The sequence below is a fragment of the Colletotrichum lupini genome, chromosome 10 (genome assembly GCF_023278565.1).
Source record: "Colletotrichum lupini chromosome 10, complete sequence".
Classification (NCBI taxonomy): domain Eukaryota; kingdom Fungi; phylum Ascomycota; class Sordariomycetes; order Glomerellales; family Glomerellaceae; genus Colletotrichum; species Colletotrichum lupini.
The window spans coordinates 1,804,145-1,822,945 of NC_064673.1; the positions used below are offsets into that span (position 1 = coordinate 1,804,145).

General features: G+C 55.3%; 5 protein-coding genes across 5 annotated transcripts; 3 read left to right on the forward strand and 2 right to left on the reverse strand.

Annotated features, from left to right (window-relative positions):
- Nucleotides 1–854: 854 nt before the first annotated feature.
- Nucleotides 855–6,132, forward strand: CLUP02_17708 (uncharacterized protein; the record flags this gene model as incomplete). The annotated part of the gene is made up of 24 exons (XM_049296614.1): nucleotides 855–970; nucleotides 1,033–1,186; nucleotides 1,246–1,288; nucleotides 1,467–1,563; nucleotides 1,626–1,732; nucleotides 1,808–1,888; nucleotides 1,965–2,120; nucleotides 2,553–2,629; nucleotides 2,691–2,942; nucleotides 3,016–3,065; nucleotides 3,095–3,381; nucleotides 3,437–3,555; nucleotides 3,621–3,826; nucleotides 3,912–3,964; nucleotides 4,041–4,099; nucleotides 4,161–4,504; nucleotides 4,578–4,649; nucleotides 4,679–4,772; nucleotides 4,842–5,050; nucleotides 5,161–5,473; nucleotides 5,530–5,751; nucleotides 5,810–5,844; nucleotides 5,909–6,031; nucleotides 6,090–6,132. The coding sequence occupies 24 exons, from the start codon at nucleotides 855–857 to the stop codon at nucleotides 6,130–6,132; spliced, it is 3,312 nt and encodes a 1,103-aa protein (XP_049137838.1).
- A 29-nt stretch (nucleotides 6,133–6,161) lies between these two features.
- CLUP02_17709 (uncharacterized protein) lies at nucleotides 6,162–6,947 on the reverse strand (the record flags this gene model as incomplete). The annotated part of the gene is made up of 5 exons (XM_049296615.1): nucleotides 6,162–6,308; nucleotides 6,388–6,435; nucleotides 6,521–6,572; nucleotides 6,678–6,711; nucleotides 6,803–6,947. 5 exons carry the CDS (start codon nucleotides 6,945–6,947, stop codon nucleotides 6,162–6,164), a joined length of 426 nt encoding a protein of 141 aa, XP_049137839.1.
- A 46-nt stretch (nucleotides 6,948–6,993) lies between these two features.
- On the forward strand, nucleotides 6,994–7,264 carry CLUP02_17710 (uncharacterized protein; the record flags this gene model as incomplete). The annotated part of the gene is made up of 2 exons (XM_049296616.1): nucleotides 6,994–7,194; nucleotides 7,226–7,264. 2 exons carry the CDS (start codon nucleotides 6,994–6,996, stop codon nucleotides 7,262–7,264), a joined length of 240 nt encoding a protein of 79 aa, XP_049137840.1.
- Nucleotides 7,265–8,295: 1,031 nt separating this feature from the next.
- On the reverse strand, nucleotides 8,296–9,791 carry CLUP02_17711 (cation diffusion facilitator family transporter; the record flags this gene model as incomplete). The annotated part of the gene is made up of 6 exons (XM_049296617.1): nucleotides 8,296–8,529; nucleotides 8,710–9,068; nucleotides 9,150–9,230; nucleotides 9,326–9,476; nucleotides 9,541–9,585; nucleotides 9,657–9,791. The coding sequence occupies 6 exons, from the start codon at nucleotides 9,789–9,791 to the stop codon at nucleotides 8,296–8,298; spliced, it is 1,005 nt and encodes a 334-aa protein (XP_049137841.1).
- Nucleotides 9,792–11,155: 1,364 nt separating this feature from the next.
- On the forward strand, nucleotides 11,156–17,083 carry CLUP02_17712 (domain found in Dishevelled; the record flags this gene model as incomplete). The annotated part of the gene is made up of 1 exon (XM_049296618.1): nucleotides 11,156–17,083. One exon carries the CDS (start codon nucleotides 11,156–11,158, stop codon nucleotides 17,081–17,083), a length of 5,928 nt encoding a protein of 1,975 aa, XP_049137842.1.
- Nucleotides 17,084–18,801: the final 1,718 nt, after the last annotated feature.

The window sequence follows — 18,801 nt, forward strand, 5'->3', positions numbered from 1 at the left end:
AAGGCGAAGAAAGGGTTGTGTACTTGTGGACTTGTGGTAATTAGTGGTGGAGGATTGGCAGTGTCGGAGGTGGGCGGAATGTCGATTTGAGTTGTGTGGTGTCCGACGTGGTAAAGAGAGAGGGCGGGTTTAGCTTGGCGGGGATTAGTTGATGTGTCGAGGGCGGGAAAACCTGGTCAACAGGCAGAAGAAACGAAGACAGGCCGCAAGTCGCAGGTGCAAGCGGTACGTCGAGAGGGTGGAAGGGATAGGCCGAGGGCGGGTGAAGTGCGATTTGCTCCGTTGTGGTGGTGGTAGGTACTTGGATGATGGTGGTGGTGGTGGTGGTGGTGAGGGCGGCGAGGATGATGGTGCGGGAGAGGGTGGTAAGGTTTCCGGAATCTCAGCGTCGGTACCTCACGGCAGAGAGGTTGACATGGACATGGGCATGGCCCGGGAAGGGGGTGTGCGGTCAGGTCAATGGTGCTGCGTCCATGATGTTTTGTGACGAGGGACTCGAGCGTTGATGATGATGATGGTGTTTTGGTAGGAGGAAGATGCAGAAGCACAAGCACAAGCAACAAGAGAGAGGAGGAGAGAGTAAGGTAAGGTAGAGCAGAGCAGCAGCTATAATTGCGGGCACATGGCACTGGGCAGAGAGAGAGAGGGACGGAAGTGCCGCAATCGTGGGTGGAGCGGCAGCTGTGGGGTACGTACTCGTTGGAGTATCAAGTCTCTCTTCTTCCATATCTCTCTCTTTCTACCTTACTATGCAGTAAGGTACTACTCCATAAGGTACTTCAAGCCTACCTTAGGTACTACGCAGTGCTCCATACTGCAAGTGAGAGGAACCTGGTCTTCACGGTTCATCCCCGATGCCCGCTCCACGCCACGCTCATAACGCGGCGACGCCCACGACGACGGCCCAACGACTGGGACCTTTTGAGGTGGATTATCTTTGGGTAGTGGAGCTGGAATGGAGCATTGGATCGTGCTCTTCTTTTTTCCCATCTGGCTTTTGGCGGCCTAGCCCTGGGACTGGTACACTAATAGCATCTGGATTACTACGCAGTGGGTAACCGTGCCTTATGTAAGTGGACAGTACTTTGTGTCAAGTATCTATCAGAATATGGACTCGTTGTTAGGTTGTCTGCCATTGGGTTCTTTCCGCGTCGTCGTCACTTCTCTCGCCGTCTTTTTTCCGGCAGTATCTCGTTCTTTCCATCCTTGACTCTTGCATTCTGACTTCCTTCCCTCCCATCGCAGCTACACCCCGAGGTATTCTTCGGAGAAACTTGGAATGAGGCATGTAAGTAATGTGGCACGGCCGGTACGTACTACGATACCTTAGCTCGCACATCCCGAGAATACCTCACTTTAGGCAAGGTAGGTGGTGGAGGTACCTGACCCTGCCCTTCTTGTATACCTTAGCTCGAGGCACATTGTGAACGGCAAGATGATGCATGTCTGACTTCTGACTCTGTCAGGCTTGGTCAGCGGCTATGGCAACGGCAGCAGTAACGGCAACGGCAGAGGCGGCGGCGGCAGCCACATCATTTCATCTCTTCCCGCCAAAACCTCATTGTGCATGACTTGTCGTTGGACGTCTTGAAGATCCCTCCTTCTTTCCGCCTCCCATCTCGCAGTGTCTTTTCCCGAGAGCTGATACTGGTATGGGGAGCGGCAGCAAGGCATAACAACATGGGGGAAACCTACCTTACCTTACGCAGTAGTCTACATAAGATACATTTAGGTAGGGGGCTGCCGCCGGCCGATGCTGTGTAATTGGGCTTTCGATGTATCTTCAAAAATGCGGTGAACAAAACAGCCCTTGCTCTGCCGTGCATCGACTGCATTAAAACCCGCCCACTACCACACTGCGTCCACTCTGCATCCAGTACTATCCGAGGTACGTATCTTTTATATAGGTACTACGTAGGCCACTTCCGCGTGTCGCCTCGTTCGCTACTGCATCTCTGCTCTAGCGCCACGTCTACTTGACGTCTCTCACTCTGCCCCTCTAAAACTGGGTAGCATTCGAGCAACACAGTGGACCTGGGAGGCGAATTGGGAAAAGATGCTGCTTGCTGATTGGAATAAGAGAAGGTCAAAAGTCGTATCACGGGGTCGTGAAAGAGAGCGTGAGAAACAGAGCAGAGTTGAGATTGGAAAATAAAATACAAAAGACGAACAGAAGAGGAAAAGAAGACGGAAAAACGTGTATCAAGCCGGGGTAGACCCGGTAGAGGAATGGTCCCCTTAGGTAATGTCTCAACCGACTCGTCCAAATCAGCGAATCTCAAGTCTTGTGCAATTAATTCCCTAGACTCTGAACAGCGGCGGGGTAATTAGCCCCCATTTGACACTCGCACCCCATGTTCCCATGTTTTGTGACTCGAGGACCCTGAATTTGGGGCGAACTGGTGTCTCGTGATCTCTCTTCCCTCACTTCCCCATGTTCTACTATTGCCCTCCTCTCTTATTACACTCATCCCTAGGATACCGCGATACCTCACCATGCCGATTCTAGGTATCCAAAACAACAACAGGCGGTGACCATCACAACACACGAGTGGCAATGCGCCTCGTCCGTGTTGCTGCTCCATTCCGTTTTATCGTGCCAAGTACCTACCATAGCCTCAAGATACAGGTGACAGGATGGGTGCTGTCCCGTTCAAATGGTAAATTGCATCGAGCATCCCGGGTCACAGGTGGTCCCCAAAGCCCCAAACGTCTTCAGCCGTGCCTGCCGTCATCCAATCCGCAGCCCTCTAATTCCGTCCCCAGGCGACCCCTTCCTTCCTTCCTTCCTTCCTCCGAGTTTCCATTGTCCCCGTGACTTCCTCTCCTGTCCATACGGCAATACGCAGTACGTACCATTCTGGATGTCTCCAATATCCCATGTCGAATTTCTCTTTCTCTTGCGCACCAGTCTTTTCCTCTCTGCCTCGTCAGCCCTGTCTGTTTTCATCGGCTACCCCTTGCATTAATCCCACCTCGAGGTTTCACTCTCGTCAACAACTGCCCTGCAACAAGAGCATCATTGGTGACCCTGCTCTCCAAGACGACGACGACGACAACCATCAGTACTGCTGACCGTAACTCCCCGAACCAGCGTCAGCATTCGTCTGTCCCTGGCTCAAGCTTATACCCTCGTGGCCGACGCTGATGTCAATCAACTTGGAGCATGTTGGGCTGTTCTCGCTTCGCTTGTCATCTTCTTGCGCCCGTCGTCTTGTCCGTGCCTCTTCCCCCGGTCATTTGAGGCCACCGAGGGAGCATTCATCATCTTGTCCCATGGCACAGCCCGACTTCAAACATACACAACCAAGTTCAACTTCACTTGGGCACCGACTACGTCAAAGAGATGGATTCCTTACGATACCTCGTCTCAGAAACTCCGTGCGACTCTCAGAGTTAATAGAAACAGGGCATAGAGTCTTACCTGCAACATCAGGTCACTCGACGAATGCATGCCAGCACTTATCCGTCAGCATCTGGTTCTCGGAGCCGACCCCGACGGACCTCGTCGATCATCCCCCAATCTCTGCGCTCACGCCTCCCTGGCAACAAGGCGTAAATCTTCTGCCTGCTTGTCACTCCTCTACGGATACCCACCACGAGCAGCCAGCGAGGCCTAGCATACCCCTGCTGCGCCGATAAATGTTCCCCAAATTACATCAGTCGCTGGCAAAAGCGTCCTGTTGCCGACTAATGGCTGCTCGTCTTGTCCTCGTCTGCCAGCCACCGCCCCATTCATCGCTCGCAATTACTCCAGCTCAATAGTTGTCCTCTCCCACCCCGCTGTGGCCAGCCCCTCCAATACCACAGGAAACAATGCTCACGGGTCCAAACAAACCAGAAATGGAGGGGCACGAGGGGAAAGCGATGCGAGTCAACGTTAACCATGTTGCTGTTCGACATGACTGCAGCGTGGAGCAGCACCGCAAGTCCTCCCAGATAGAAGCGGAATCCCATCGTGCTGGTTGAAAGTGGCTCGGTCTGGGGCGGATGACCGAGCGTCTGGCCGATAAGAAACATACGTCAGGTTACAACGGCAGCGCACGGTGAGGAGCTCCAGTCTCCAGATTCCAGTCACTCAGCGAGATTATTCTCCTCGGTGAGAGACCGACACCTTGGAGTTCGAATTATCGGTGCAACACTCTCCAACAAGACTCCAGGATATACCTATCTTCTCCAAGAGGCATGTATGTACCTCCATACGACAGGCATCATCTCCCAGCGTGTCACTGCGACAAGCCATCAACACAGGGGGTTGTCACTCGCACCATCATCCCGACAAACTCACCGCGTCTTTTCCCGCCATATTGCCTCGGTCGCCCAACCATGCTCCGATCAAGCTTCCCCATGCTCGCTTTTGTCGACCGGCCAAGGACCTCGGTGCGTCCAGCAGCCTAATTGCACGTCCCTTTCCGACACGCGACTGCTTCACCGACCTTCCCTTATTGTTCCTCACAGACCAGCGACCCAACGTTGCCCAAACTCAGCAGGGTATATGCCTTCTGTCCGGCTTTCGGAACCGCAACCTAGAATAACTGTCACTCACGGTCATCCCCGGGAGCTTCTTTTCTGGCCAGTGCCGTGGCCATCGTGATCATTGTTGATTATGTTCTGAAAGAGACCATCTACTATGGAAACACGTCGTCTACGTCTTGAGTCACACACCAGGTGACACCAGAATACCCGCCTGGTACACGTACTGGTCTCGAGTAGCACCGCCACGGCGATGTGTCGGGACCCCTACGGATAGAGGCGCCGCCTCCCATGCGCCAGTGCCAAGTTGAAATGCAGCACAAGCTGCAGATGAGACGCATACACGTAGGGCGGCTGCAAGCTAACAGCTGCGTCTCCTACGGGAACTCGGCGTAGATGTCCTAGTCGCCATGTGTTCGCTTGAAATTTTGACTGCCAGCACTTTATCGTTGAACAGCGTCATAACCATGTATCGCATTCTAAGTCGCACCCGTCGCGCACCTATTCTTGTTAGCCTCAAACCACGCCTCCAACTGCGACGCGAGGCGCAAATCGAACCGAGCGTCTCCCATACGACGTGATACCGATTCATGGACATGGAGTAATTATGGACACACGCACCGCCCCGCCGGGCAGCAGACATCGTCGCTAAATCCATCCATCTTGACACACATCGGCCCTTTCCAGAGGTTCATTGCTTGTGGTTACTCCCAGCCAAGCGAAACGGTCTACCTGCGCCAATCAAGGGCCCGCTGATCAGGTCGCGATGCTGGATACACCTTCCACAATAGGCACTCGATCATGCATCCCGGAGATGTCCCGCGTGATGCTCATGATCCTCACCTTTACTGAGGCACTGCTTGTATATCCTCGACAATCGGGCAAACAAGTTCTCTCAGGGCTGTCTATCTCAGGGGCCGCTTCAAAGTTCAGCCCAATTCCCAGGCTCCTGGGCCACTCGCTGCCCAGCAGGTCGCAAGCGCACGGGTCACCGGGGGTCGTATGTAGTCTTCCGTCGCCAGCCGGTTTGTCCTTGCAAAACGCTCATTAATACAGCAAGCCTCACCTTGGCTTCTCGACTGGGTTATGCTATGGTCCTGCTGCCTGGTTTGCTTCTATCATCTCCCGGACAAGCCGCAGATGTCAAGCGGGAACCGGAAGCATTCACGCGGCGAAGCGGGCGTTCTCGCGCAAAGTCTAGCTGCAACCTGCCTCACCGATATCCAACTCCACGACCGCGAAGCTACACTACAAACTTTCTTGATCAATAAGGCCGTGGTATGATCTCATTATCCAACATGCCAGGTAATAAGCTATCCGTTATTGGCCACCCAAGCCCGGCAAAGAGGCAGCGGTGTGTCCAGCGCCGGGGTAAAGGGAACCTCCTATCGGTCCATTCGCCATCCTAATTCTCAGACATGACCATGCGACTGAGGACACCCAGCGGAACGGTTCCCCGTATTCACCATCCCAGTGACATCAGCCGTGAAGCGGTCTTCTCCCGTTCGGGCTTTTGTCAATTTGCGAGCGTTGCTGTCGTTGGCTATATCTCACCGAAGTCTGCGATTTCTATGATCTCGTAGCAATTCGGAACTCGCAACTCGCCACTTATCCAGAAGAGCCGGCGAATCTACTCGGAATTCCCGCAAATTGGGATAGAAATTTGGTTGTACCTACCTTCCATGCATCTATCGCATAGTGTTCGCCACACCTACCGGCAACAACCGACCATCGTCCCGTGTCTCAACGGTCGATGGTTTGTCCCTGATAATTCCGATGATTTCTCCAACCTTGCCTTTTTGGAGACCGACGGCCAGCTCCCACCATCCTTCTTGCTTGCCAATAGGTATCATTGTCCGGCTCGGTTTTCCCCGTCAGTTCAGTCCACGGGCCGGGCCAGCCCGGCTTACACACGGCGGTAATGGCGACGATCTTCCTCAAAGTGGCATGTCGGTTACATGCCTAGGGATGTCAGCAGCCATGGATCATGGTAGCGTTCCCGACGGTTATCACAACGGCTTTTGGAGCTAACATATCTCGCGCTCACACAAGTTTGAAGAGCGGCCATGATCGGGACGTAGGCAACAGGCGGTCGGCTTCTGCATGCCTAGGATTAGCGCAGCCGAAAGGCTGATAGGGCCACACATTATTGTTCCTCTGTCGCACTCTCGCTTCCTCTCGTGTGCCCAACCAAACAGACTTACGCACTAATCTTTGACTCATAGGAATCGAAAGGTACTGGATGGATGTCAGCAACGGACTGTCCCGTTGTACTCGGCCCGGGGTGCGGCGCTATAGCTCGAGGCCGATGTGAGGGTGCAGGACACACCGGCACTTTTGCTGACCTTGGAAGTGTCCAGCCTATGATTTCGGTTCCCTAGCCACTTGCACCGTACACATACAGGCTCGTAGGTGGGAATGTAGCAACCGAGGACACCTCGGATCCATGGATTCGCATCGTTCCAAGGAACCATTGCCGCTAAGGTCGATCTCGGTTCTGCAATTCTGCAGTTTGGGAAAATGCAGCATTATTCTGCAACGTTTCCCTCCTCTGGATCAATGTCATGGATGCAATCATCCCACTTTTCGGCAGATTTGTTGGTTCCCTCCCCCCACGCCATTTCGGGGGCGTCCGAGGGGCGGGTTCCCGTCCCCCGCAGAGGAGACCAGGCTTACCGCTTACCACGGTATCGGGACGGCGATATCAATTCAATCTCCACGGTGAGAGATAGCGCTAGTGATGAGGCGATAGCATTGCAGCATGGCGATGACCAATGTGTTTTCAACGTGATTGTTCATCGAGTTTGACACATCCCCACGCCGCCCTAGTCAAGTAATGCTATGTGGTGGATGGCGTGGTCAGGTGGGTAGATGTTTTGTCCTTCCTTTTCAGCTCAGCTTGGTGTCCTTGGAATCTTCGATGAGGTACTCTATCAGATTCTGTAAGCTGGTTCGCCTTTCTTTCGTCTTGGACTTGGGAATGGCGACTGCAAAACGCCAGCTGAGTGAGGTGAGGCACTTCCGCTCAAAGACGTAGCTTTTTTTGCCTGTGCCGTTTTTGCTATTACTACCCTGGTCTTACACGTCTCCGTTTTGTGACTCTGTTCACTGGGCCCCCGGACATGACCAATCATTCGGTGAGAGGAGACACTGTGATGATGTTATCCATGTCTTGTTACTCGGACTGGCTGGACGACGAGTCGGACGGGGGGGGGGTTTTCTTCTTACTTATACTTGCGAGGCAAAGAGGCGGCACGGAGGGACTAACGATGTGACCTTGCCCGGAAGGACGTGGTCGTATCGATTCTTCAGCAGTAGGACCCATCTTAGTTGATCTGATTTGATTTGATATGATGTGGTGGTAAGAGGTCCCTACATATGAGGCTGTGCCAAGATTTCTTTTTGGGAGTTGGAAAGGTGGTAAGGCTTTTCTTTTCTTTTCTCACATCATCTTGGGGGGTGGGTTCAGTATTCTGATGTGACGATGACGGTTCCTCCGTTGTGTGACGGAGGTGGGAGGTTGTATGCATACAGGCAGCAGTCTTACTTTCCAGCGTTTTGCGGGCGTGGCTTTTTTTTTTTTTGTCATCATTCGAATGTGGTTTGAATTGGGTGGTTTCTTTTGGTGAGGCTTATGGGGAGTTGTACTCGATCGTGCAAAGATGATTCCTGGCCAATGATATGAAATCTTAGAGGAGGATAGATGACTGGCGTACGCATTCCAGTCCAGTCCACAGCTTCCCATGGCCTTGAAGCAACATTTCACTGGTTGTAGGAAGCTAGCTGCTTTCAGCTCTATACGTTACCTTGAAACATTGAGTATCAAGATATCTTCATTCCTTCCTGGACTTCGTGGTGCGGTCGTTGCTGTGTGGTGGTAGGATGCAGTGCGACGGAGCGGATCCCGAATTGTCGTAATCTTGAGTCAATAGCATCGGCTGTAGACGCGAAGCTGCTGATGCTGTCTTCCGTTATGGTGACGTGTGCGGTTGCGAGGGTTGTTGTCTGGTCTAGTTGCCAGACGAGTAAGTTTGAAACTTCTTGGACCCTGGGGACCTGAGGACGTATTGTCAGTCTTTTCCGTTTTGCTCTTTCCATATCGCCTGCTTCCAACATCCACATCCACATCCCCACACGTTAAGATAAATGCACGCATTTTGTGCCGCCTATCTCTAAATCTTTGGGGTATAAGGCGGGTAAAATACATAATGATATGGAAAGGGGAAACTACCTTACCTTTAGCATCTCCCCCCGGACAAACTCCACGTCAACGCCCGCAGGCACGCTCTCCATCAGGATCTGTCCTGCGCGCCGGCAGAGGGGCACAGCGGAGAGCGTGATTGTCAGGGCGATGAAGATGCCGATTGCCGGGTCGGCGTAGAAGCGGTTGGGGGAGGGAGATTTCCAGATGATGAGGGCGGCGATTATGACGGAGAGGTTGTTCAGGGCGTCGGTTAGGACGTGGAGGAGGACGCCTAGCATGTTGATGTTGTGGGTGTGGGTGTGGTTGTGGTGCTTGGGAGATGATGTTGTTGGTATAGGCGTATTGGTGGGCGAAAGGGGGTCTCTTGACTCCTCGGCGGGGTGTGTGGTTTCTCGGGTATGTTCCTGATGATGTGGTTCTGTGTCTTGGGTTCAGATTCGTTGTAGACGGCTTGGTTGAAGATTTAGCTGACCGTGGAGGAAACCTAGGACTATCATGTTGAGCCCGAGGCCGATGCAGCCCATGATCAGAATCAGTATTGGGTCTTTGAGATCTGTGAATGTTTGTCAACAGTTTTGAGCTCGTTGCTATCGTTTGCCGAAGGCCAAGCCCATCAGGACTGGCGGGCAAGAAAGGCCCAAGACTCACTTGGAAGTTGAGTGAATCTCTCAATCGCTTGGAGGAGGATGCTGACACCCAACGCAAGCAGAAACACGCCGTTGAAGAAGGCTCCCAGCACCTGGGCGCGATTCCAGCCAAAGGGTAGGGATTTAGGCGGAGGGGTTTTCCTCTCTGAGACCTTTTTGGTATATCAGTCTCCAGGCCAAGTACGGCTTGGTCAGGTTTTTAGAAGGAGGACTTACTACCAAGGCTATCAAGGCGACGGCGAACCCTATCAGGTCGTTCATCTAGATCGTTTGTCAGATACACCGACTGAACTAACATTAAGAAATAGGGGGATTGGCTTTCGCCGTCTTACGTAGTGAAAGGCGTCTGCTATAAGAGCGAGAGACTTTGTGCGGTACCCGACGACCAGCTCTGCGATGAAGAAGCCGCCATATATCGCTATTGCGGCGATTATACGGCGCTTTCTGTTGATCTTGAAGCGAGACATACTCGTCGGGCTTTTCCACGTCCGGGAAAAGTTATCGTGGAGCCACTACAAAGATTTGATTTGAACTTCAACAAGGACAAAAAGGAGGAGGAAGCGTCGACATGCGTAAGGCGGATATTATTAAGTCACGCTATAGTCAAGATCTTTTTGTTTTCCATCAACGGAAGAGAGCTTTGGACAGCGGTCGTACAGCCACAAGAGACGACGGATGAGAGTCTCGTACAGCCGGGTCATTTCCCCAAGACTCGGGACACACACAGACACGAGAAAGGTGTCTCTGTCCCGGCCTGGGTTGGCACATACAGGCACGGGAAGGAAACGGAAGCACGGAAGTTATTCCTGTTCTATTAACAAAGTTTGGGTCTGATGACTCGTAGGTTTTAGATAATACGCAACTTCGCCTGTTCATACTGGGATCATGGAATATGTTTATTGAGACTTTTGGAGGAAGGCGAGTAGGAAGAAAGGTTGGCGCTTGACTTAGTGGCATCGATTCGGATAGCTGCGTTGTCACTGTGCGATGCACCTCCTTGGCGGGAATGGAAGGGGATCAGAGTGTTTGCTTCGGGGTGATTGAAGGTGTCACAAGTTGGTTGTCAGTTGCTCACGGTGAACAAGCTTCGTTGTATATCTGGATGGTGTTGAGTTGACTTGGCTGACTGCTTTAGTACGAGAGCGTGTGACGGTAAACCGAAAGAGGTCAGCGCGATCAAGACTTCTGAGGCAGCGAGGTCACATAAACAGAGTTGGGGAGCCTGGAAAGAGGCCATTTCTTGTAGTTTTGACTTACACGAATAGTCAAGTCAATTTCAAGTTTCTAAATACTGGATGAGTATTATTAGTTCAATTAACTTCTGATTTGAGAGTATTCTTGAAAATCACAAGCTGAGCCTGATACAGAAGCGAAGTCCCTTCAAAAGGAATGCATTGTGCTGTGCGGCTAACACGATGACAGGCCGTGGGTCTCACATTGGATAGGCTCAATTGAGACCAGGTGAGACCCTGGGAGATGCGAGCGTCGAAAACCTGGGGATTGTCTAAGCCAGAGCGGCAGGCGGTGTGGCGTAGTGAGAGCTCGGCGCCACAATTCTGCCGTCGCGACGGAGCTGCACCCTGTGACGATGCCACTACGGTCAATCTGGGAGCTTCAACTACAGCCGATTGAAGCCAATCGCAAGGTCCACGATCCCATAACCAACGAAACATACGAATAGACTCAGAAGAATTGAACGCAAGCAACGAAATGCTACTGCGAAACCTCCACACAGGCCACCGTTGACGAGCCCCTCCCTCGTCGCGCAACAAGCAGCCCTCTCCCCCCTCCCCCACTAACACCATCACCACCGAGACGCTCTGCTCCCACGATGCCTCGCAATGCCGGTGCGGCACCCTCTCTACGCAAGGGACCCAACTGGTCCTCCCACCTCCGCCAGTTCAGCCGAAGCAGTCTCGAACCGCCCTCAGCGACATCGTCCGTCGACTCGCCCCGATCTCCCGATACCGTCTCCAGTGCCTCGACCATCCGCGGCGACAACTCGTCCAGCTCCGTGAAACAGCGCCGACTTGAGCGGAGGTGCACCGTCGGGGTCAACGAGGGATACTCGCGCGACGAGGTGCTTCTGAGCCCGGAAGTGATCAAGGGCGATGTCAGACCTGGGAGCCTCGTGGCCATCACCGTGATCAAGACCGAGGGCGATAAGACTGCGACAAAGGACCATGCGACGGCCCGCGGCGGGAATGCTGCGAACAACACAGGTGCGGGAGCGGGACAAGGCGATGCGGCGCCCGAGGGAGCGACGCTAGGGAAGAAGTACTTCTGCGTCGCAAAGGAGATGTCCAAGGAGCTCAAGAGCCGCTTGCCCAACGTCGACATCTACGTTGTCAAACATATCGCAGATGCCTTTGGCATGAAAAAGGGCACGCAGGTACTCTTGACGCCGGTGGATGCTGACAACCCCGCGACGGCCGCCTCGCACGTTGAGCTCTCGTTCAAGGACCAGTACCTTTCGCGATCCGACATGTGGCGCCTGGCCATCGGCGAACTTACGGAAAGGACAGTCTACAAGGGCCAGTCGATACTGTTCATGGGCACGATAAAAGCGCAGGTCACGGCGGTATTCGTGGACGGGCGAAAGACGCACTCTGCCTTCTTCACGAGGAACACGAGGCCGATTTTCCGGAGCGAGTCTGCGCGGTATGTGCTGTTCATCCAGATGGCGCGGGAGATGTGGGATTTCGACTCGGAGGGGTCCGGCGAGATCCTCTTCAACAAGGTCGTCAACGGCTTCCTGCCGGCGCTGTTCAAGAAATGGGCCAAGCTCAAGGCCAAGCACCTCGTGAGCATCGTGCTCTTCGCGAGGGTGGAATACGACACGGGCCTGACGACGGAGCTGGCGAGCAGCACGCTGCATGGGGACTACTACACAGGTGTGCAAATATCGGGCGACCGCAGGCCGTACAAGGACTTTTACCGTGTCGTTGTCAGTGAGATGGCGAGCGGGGAGTGGACGACGATCCTCAACCAGCTGAAGCGCGAGTTCAACTTCTTCCGGCGGGACATTAGCCTGCACCACCAAAAGGCCAACAGCGCGTTCGTGCCGCTGGCCGAGGAGAACGGCGGCAAGGGCATCGCGTCCAACCGCGTCAAGGCTGAGTCGTCGCTGGCCATGTACGGCAACTTCCTCGAGGCCATCAACCTCGCCTCGTCACAGTTCGCGCACGACTATGTGGACCGCGACCTCATGCGGACGGGCATCTCGATTGTGGTCATTAGTCCCGGGCCCGGCGTATTCGAGGTTGAATACGAGTCTCTGCGCCGGACCACCGAGGCCCTCGTCGGCAACGGAATCGGCATCGACCTCATCTGCGTGCCAAAGATGCCGCTCCACTCCGTCCCGCTCTTCCGGTACCGCAACCCGCAGACCTCGGAAGGCTCTCACGGCCTGTCGAGATCGAGATCCGTACGGAGCCGCGAGAGCACGCCGAAGCAGCAGGCTACGCCCATCATCGGCAGTTACCAGTCGATGGCCGAGTCGCTGTCACCGACAAAGGGACTAGAGCTCGCTCACCGCATCGACAGGCTTGCGAATCCGCAGGACGAGTGGTCGTATGCGGTGCCACAATGGCTGCACGTCTCCTACTGGACCGGGACATCCGAAGAGGCGCTGTCGTATCAAGGCATCGCCCTCTCGGTGTCCGAGGACAAGGAGGGCCATGAGAGCGAAGACTTTGCTATTCGCGCCAGGATGTATGATCTTCAGATGCGCAGCGTCTTGGAGACGAACGAGATCGAGACGACACCGCTTCAGGCTGACCCGCTGTTCCCTGTGACGACGACCGAGTCTAAGAGCTCGCTACGGTCGCGGCTCAGCGGGACAGACGAGATCGCCATGATACCCCTGAAGCGCCACCAGGACACGCTCGTGGACCATGTGTACGGGTTCCAAAAGTTCATGCCCGACAGGCTCGTGAAGCCGGGCGAGAAGTCGCTGTGGAAGCAGCTGCAGGAGTACGACGAGACTAGGGCGAGATTGCCGAGGTCGCGGCGGCCTGCGCAGGCAAGAGCCTCAAGAGACTTAGAGGAGACGACGAGGCGGCAGCTGATGGAGGACGCTGGGCTGTTTGGGACGTCGCTGCCCGAGAAAAAGATTGTACCGAACCAGAGCCTCGCGGCCGTCACGGCGGGGCGCAAGTTATCGGTCAACATTGTCGATAGTGAAAAGGCGGAGATTGTGGCCGCTGCGAGGAAGGCTGCGAACCACCCCCCGGCGGCACCATCCGCGGGTGCGGCGGGGACATCATCTCATCAGACGTCGTCTTCCACTTCCTCGTCGACGACCCCCGATTCTCACAGCGTGGCGGGCAAGATGTCTGTAGCATCGCCGTCCAAGCCTCCTAGATTTATGCGACAGATCAGTCTCGGCCTGCGGGGCTTCGGCATCGCGGCGCCCAAGGTGGTGGCGGCGGAGGCGAGCTTCGAGACGGTCAAGGCTTCAACGGAGCAAAGCGTGACGAGCCCCACGATGCCGCTGGTCATGTCGACGATGCCGCGCCCGTCGTCGCCGCAGGTCATCAAGCCGAGTATTTCGACGGCCATGTCCTCGTTCTCGCCGCAGCTGTTCCGTTCGGATTCGCGGGATACCCTCACAGACTTGCCCTCGACGCCGAGCATCCCCATCAACATGAAATCCTCGCGGCGGGGCGAGAGCTCGGTCGGCCAGCAGCATAGATACGGGACCGTTCTGCCGTCGTCGTCGCTGGCGCGCAAGGATCATTTCCGGGAGGACCCCGACCAGAGGAACTCTCACGTGTTCAGGGCAGAGGAAGACAATCAGAAAATGTTCAATAGTAAGCTGCGCGCTGGTGCTATGCCTGAACTGCCGTCCACGTTGTCGCCGACGACGGCCATCTCGCCTTGGCTCACGGTGCTGAACCCGTCGAACCCGGACAGGAACAAAGTGGACGACACGGTGCTCTACAGCAGGTGGCAGCATGTTTTCCCCCGGACTTCGGAGATGAAGGTCATGAAGTGGAAGGCCCTGTGCTGTCCGGCCGCTGTGCCGCTCACGACCGAGTACTTTCCTTCAAAATCACAGTTTGACACGGAGTACCAGAGACAGCCGTATGTCATTGCACAGAATGCCGATGACGAGCTTACCGAGGAGCCGAAATCAAGAGAGGAGTTCCTACGGGAACTGATCAGTCTCCGTTTCTCACAAGGCTTCCAAGTAGTCATTGGCCCGTCCGTCGCAAAAGCGTTTGGGCAGAGGCTGCTGCGGATCGCCGACATTTTCTCACGTGACCAGGCGATGGAGGACGGCACGAGCATCTTCCTTTCGGTGGGCAACACGATCCACCAGCTTTCGTGTGTTAATGGCACGGAGGTGGAGGTCAATATCTACATACGCAAACCGGCCGAGCTGACGGTGGGCAACTCCAATTCCGGCCCGCTATACAGGCCGGCGATCCGCACGTTGATGGAAAGCGGGTATCGGACGCAGGAGGTTGACATCTCGACGCCGAAACCCGAGAGGAACTGGAACTACATTGACTCGTATCTTGCGGGCCACCACGATGAGATGACTGAGAACCTGAGGTTCTGGCGGACGCGGTTCGTGCTCATCCCCATGGTGTCGCGGTCGTCGGCGGTGCCTAGGAATCAAGCCGGCGACAACGCCGAGGAGGTGCGGTTAGAGGGTATCAGACGGCTTTCATTATCATGGCAAAAGTACCGGTACATCCCGCCGTTTGAGCGGAGATACCAGACGGCCAAGTCGAAGCGCGATCCCAACCCCCTGGACATTGTGTACAAGACGGAAGACCCGTCCGTCGTCATCGCGGCCGAGCTCGACAACTTGCCTTTGGTGGAGGGCCTGGGCGAGAACCGCAAGGGACAGCTCATCACGAGCCGGGAGCACTTTCGCAAGTCTAATCTCAACCTCTCGGCGCTGGCCGAGGCGATTCAGCAGCCTGTCGAGAACGGCGGCGTCAAGCTGCAGAACCGGCGGTGGCATCTGCGGCTGCACTACAATTGCTTCATCGGGTCCGACATGACGACGTGGCTCATGGACAACTTTGAGGACCTGGACAGCCGCGAGGAGGCAGAGCAGCTGGGAAACATGCTCATGGTCAAGACGTACGACCGGCCGTCGGACGACAAGAAGGACCGCGGCGGGCTGTTTGAGCACGTTGAGCGCCGGCACGTGTTCAGGGACGGACAGTACTTTTACACCATTGCCACCGAGTACGCGAAACCGCACCCTCCCGGCTGGTTCAACTCGCGCCGGGGCCGCGACGTCTCGGTGCCTTCGACACCCATGTCAGAGAACGTCCCGCGCGACTCGCCGCGGCCGGGCATGATTTCCCGGCCGACGTCTATCAACGAGGAAAACTCGCCCATCTCGGGCGCCACCACCCCGACGGCATACTCTGTCATGTTTAGCAACAAAAAGGTGCCCAAGGTCTGCCTTAGCAAAGTCATCAAATACGACGTGGACCACCGGAAGCGGTCGTACCGGCCCGAGCGCGTCGACCTGCACTACGACCGCCTCCACAACCCGGACAACTGCTACCACATCCGCATCGACTGGATGAACGTGACGGCGAAGCTGATCGAGGACGTGGTGGAGGGCTGGGCGCGCGAGGCGGCGACGTACGGCCTGCGGCTGGTCGAGGTGCCCATCAAGGAGGCGTGCTCTATCACGGAGGTGAACCCTTTTAGGAGGCCGTACCTCATCAAGCTGTCGGTGCCGCCGCCGAGCCAACAGCCGGTGACGTACTATGAGCCCAACTCGTTCTCGCCGCAGACGGCGCCGGGAAAACACTTTTATCAAAAGGTGCTGATGCGGAAATTCGATTTCGTGCTCGACATGGAGGCCGCGTCGAATTTCCCGCGCGACGTCGAGGTGAGGTACTCGTGGGGTCGGCCGGATTTCAAGTATTCGCAGTATATCCACCGGTCCGGGGTGCTGCTGGCGGAGATTACGGACGAGGGACATTTCCTTGTGCTGGCCAACCGGCTTTTTAGTAATCGGGCCTGGACGGCGCGGGATAAGGAGCTCAAGGATATGAGGGAGGCGAATAGTAGCGCCGGCGGCAGTGGTGGTGGTACGAACAATGTCGTTGAGCGCGGGGGCAGGATTATACCCGTGGGCTCGTACACGCCCTTTGGGATTCCGGAGCCGACGCCGATGAGCAGTCCGATGGTGAAGCCCGTTTTCTATGCCGGAGGTGGTGGTGGGTCGCCTGCGGTGAGGGCCTCGGATATGAGAGCGAGTTCTAGCGCGTCTGGCGGGCCTTCTGGCGCGACGGCGTCATCGGCAGCAAACACAACGGCCGCGGTGGACCCGATACCGATCCTCAAGGAGCTCGAGGCGTTTTGCAACGACGGGCCGGGGCTGGAGGCGTTCTACAAGGAGACGCTGGAGCGGGGCCCGCCGCAGGCCATGACTACCCCCGGAGCGATGAGGCCTACCGTCGTTGGGCTTGAGGCTGTGCCGGAGGCGAGTATATCGATGTTGGGGCTGCCGGCGGGTGTTCTTGGAGATTTGCATTCTGGCGGCGGCGGTGGTGGGCTTGGGTATGGAGGCGCAGGTGGAGGTGGAGGTGGACCGGAAGGGCTCCGGGGGTTGCATATTGGTGGTGGAAGCCCGAGCCCGGGGCCGAGGAGCTTGATGAGTAGTCCGGCTGCGGGGATGCAGTTTTTGAGGAGGGCGAGTGTGCAGGATGGGCTTGGGTTGGGGGGTGGGGGGCCTAGGAGGGAGGTTAGAGAGAGGGAGAGGGAGAGGGAGTGATGGTGGAAGAATGCTGTGAGGGTGGGGGTGGGAGTGGGAGTGATGTGATTGTGTGGATAGTGTATAGTGGTGTTCTTTCTGTGTAGATGATTATGAAGCTAATGAACATAGTACTAGCGTTGATACAGTGATCTCTCACGATATCTGTCTATATTTGCCCAATTGAGGGGCTTGCATGTTCTCTTACACGACCATCATTGTTGTTGAGGAAGTCTATTGGTTCTGATCTTACTTTGAGAGTCAATTGCTATGTAATCACTCTGCCAAAGTGAACGATCATCATGTAAGTCATGCGATGTGGTTGGGCAAGGAGGCCACCCGCTCACCAGTCACTTTCAGCGTCATGATCTCACCTAGTGGCTTCTATGATGATCGATCTCTTATTCCACAACACGATTCATAAAGACCCGGGGGCTATAGAACGTCATGATAGTACGCTCTTCGCCCCTTATGATATGATGAGCAATATTGCTTCCGAATCAAGTGCAGACAGTTTGCGCAGGTGATGTGTGGCTCAGCTGTGCAGACCAAAGGCCTGGGATCTGGAAAATGCACTCTGCAGGTGTAGCTGCGCCACGATGAGGCGCCTGGTTCGGAGAATTCATTACCGGCTAGGTGGCGTCGACAAGGCGTCATGTGACTTTCGGGAAGCGGGAGGTGGCTTGTCGGCAACGCCAATTGACTTTCGGTACGTTCCAGGCTGGGAGATGTACCGTACCCCAGCCACACACCACTTCCCGCGCGGGTTGGTTCCGTACCGAGGTGTGGCTTTACGGGGGCTGTGTGAAGTTTAATTTCGATACCGGGGCATTTCCCTTTGTGGGCGTGTAACGATTTCGAAATCGCGAACGGGTCAAGATTACGGATGCAGAAGCAGAGAGTGGAAGATGCCGGAGGGGAGCGGCGGGCGCATAGCAAGCACACACTCCGGACACATATCCAGGAGCCCCAAAGACTCGGATAGGTTTGGGATGGGGATGGGATCTACCTTGGTCTGGAACCCGTCATTCTTGGTGTGGTGGGCGAGCGTGCCTGAATGAGGCAAAAGGTTAAGTGGCAGCTGGTGGTCCAGCTGTCTAACTGTCTGTTCCACCCCTTGTCACGGATGGGGTATTGGGAAAGTATGAGGTGGTTTTACCTGATTTGAAGCGGTGTTGCGGTCTGGCTGTCAGACAGTCCCGAGTCTACTACGGAGGTAGAAGGAAGAAAGGTGTGGCTGGCCTGGGGAACGATTTGAGTTGGGTATTGAGTGCAGGTGGCTGATGTCATTGTGCGCCCCACATACCACACTCAAAGTCTGAATTGGATTTGACCTGACGATGATGCGACTCAGCGGGTGATTCCATGTATGCAGGTGGACTTGATCTGCTTTGTCTTGAACCTCCTTCTAGTTTGATTCGAGAAAAGTGGCAGACTGGCGATTAACGAAAGACAATTTCTAATCGCAGACTGATGAGAATGAAGAAGCAATAGCCAAGACGATGCGATCGACTGGTGACCGCCTTGGCAAGTCTTGTGTTCTGATGCTTGGCAAAAATGGGGCTTGGCAGAAGCTTGTTTTGGGCGCGCATTTGGTGCTGTCGTGTCTTGTTTTGCTGTGCAGGGTAGGATTGGAGGATCGGGGAGAGACTCGAGAGGCGTGGCGTCGGCTCGGCACGTCACCGGGGGTTGTGACGACATCAACGACGTCCTCAAGATGTGTCTGGATGCTGTTTGGA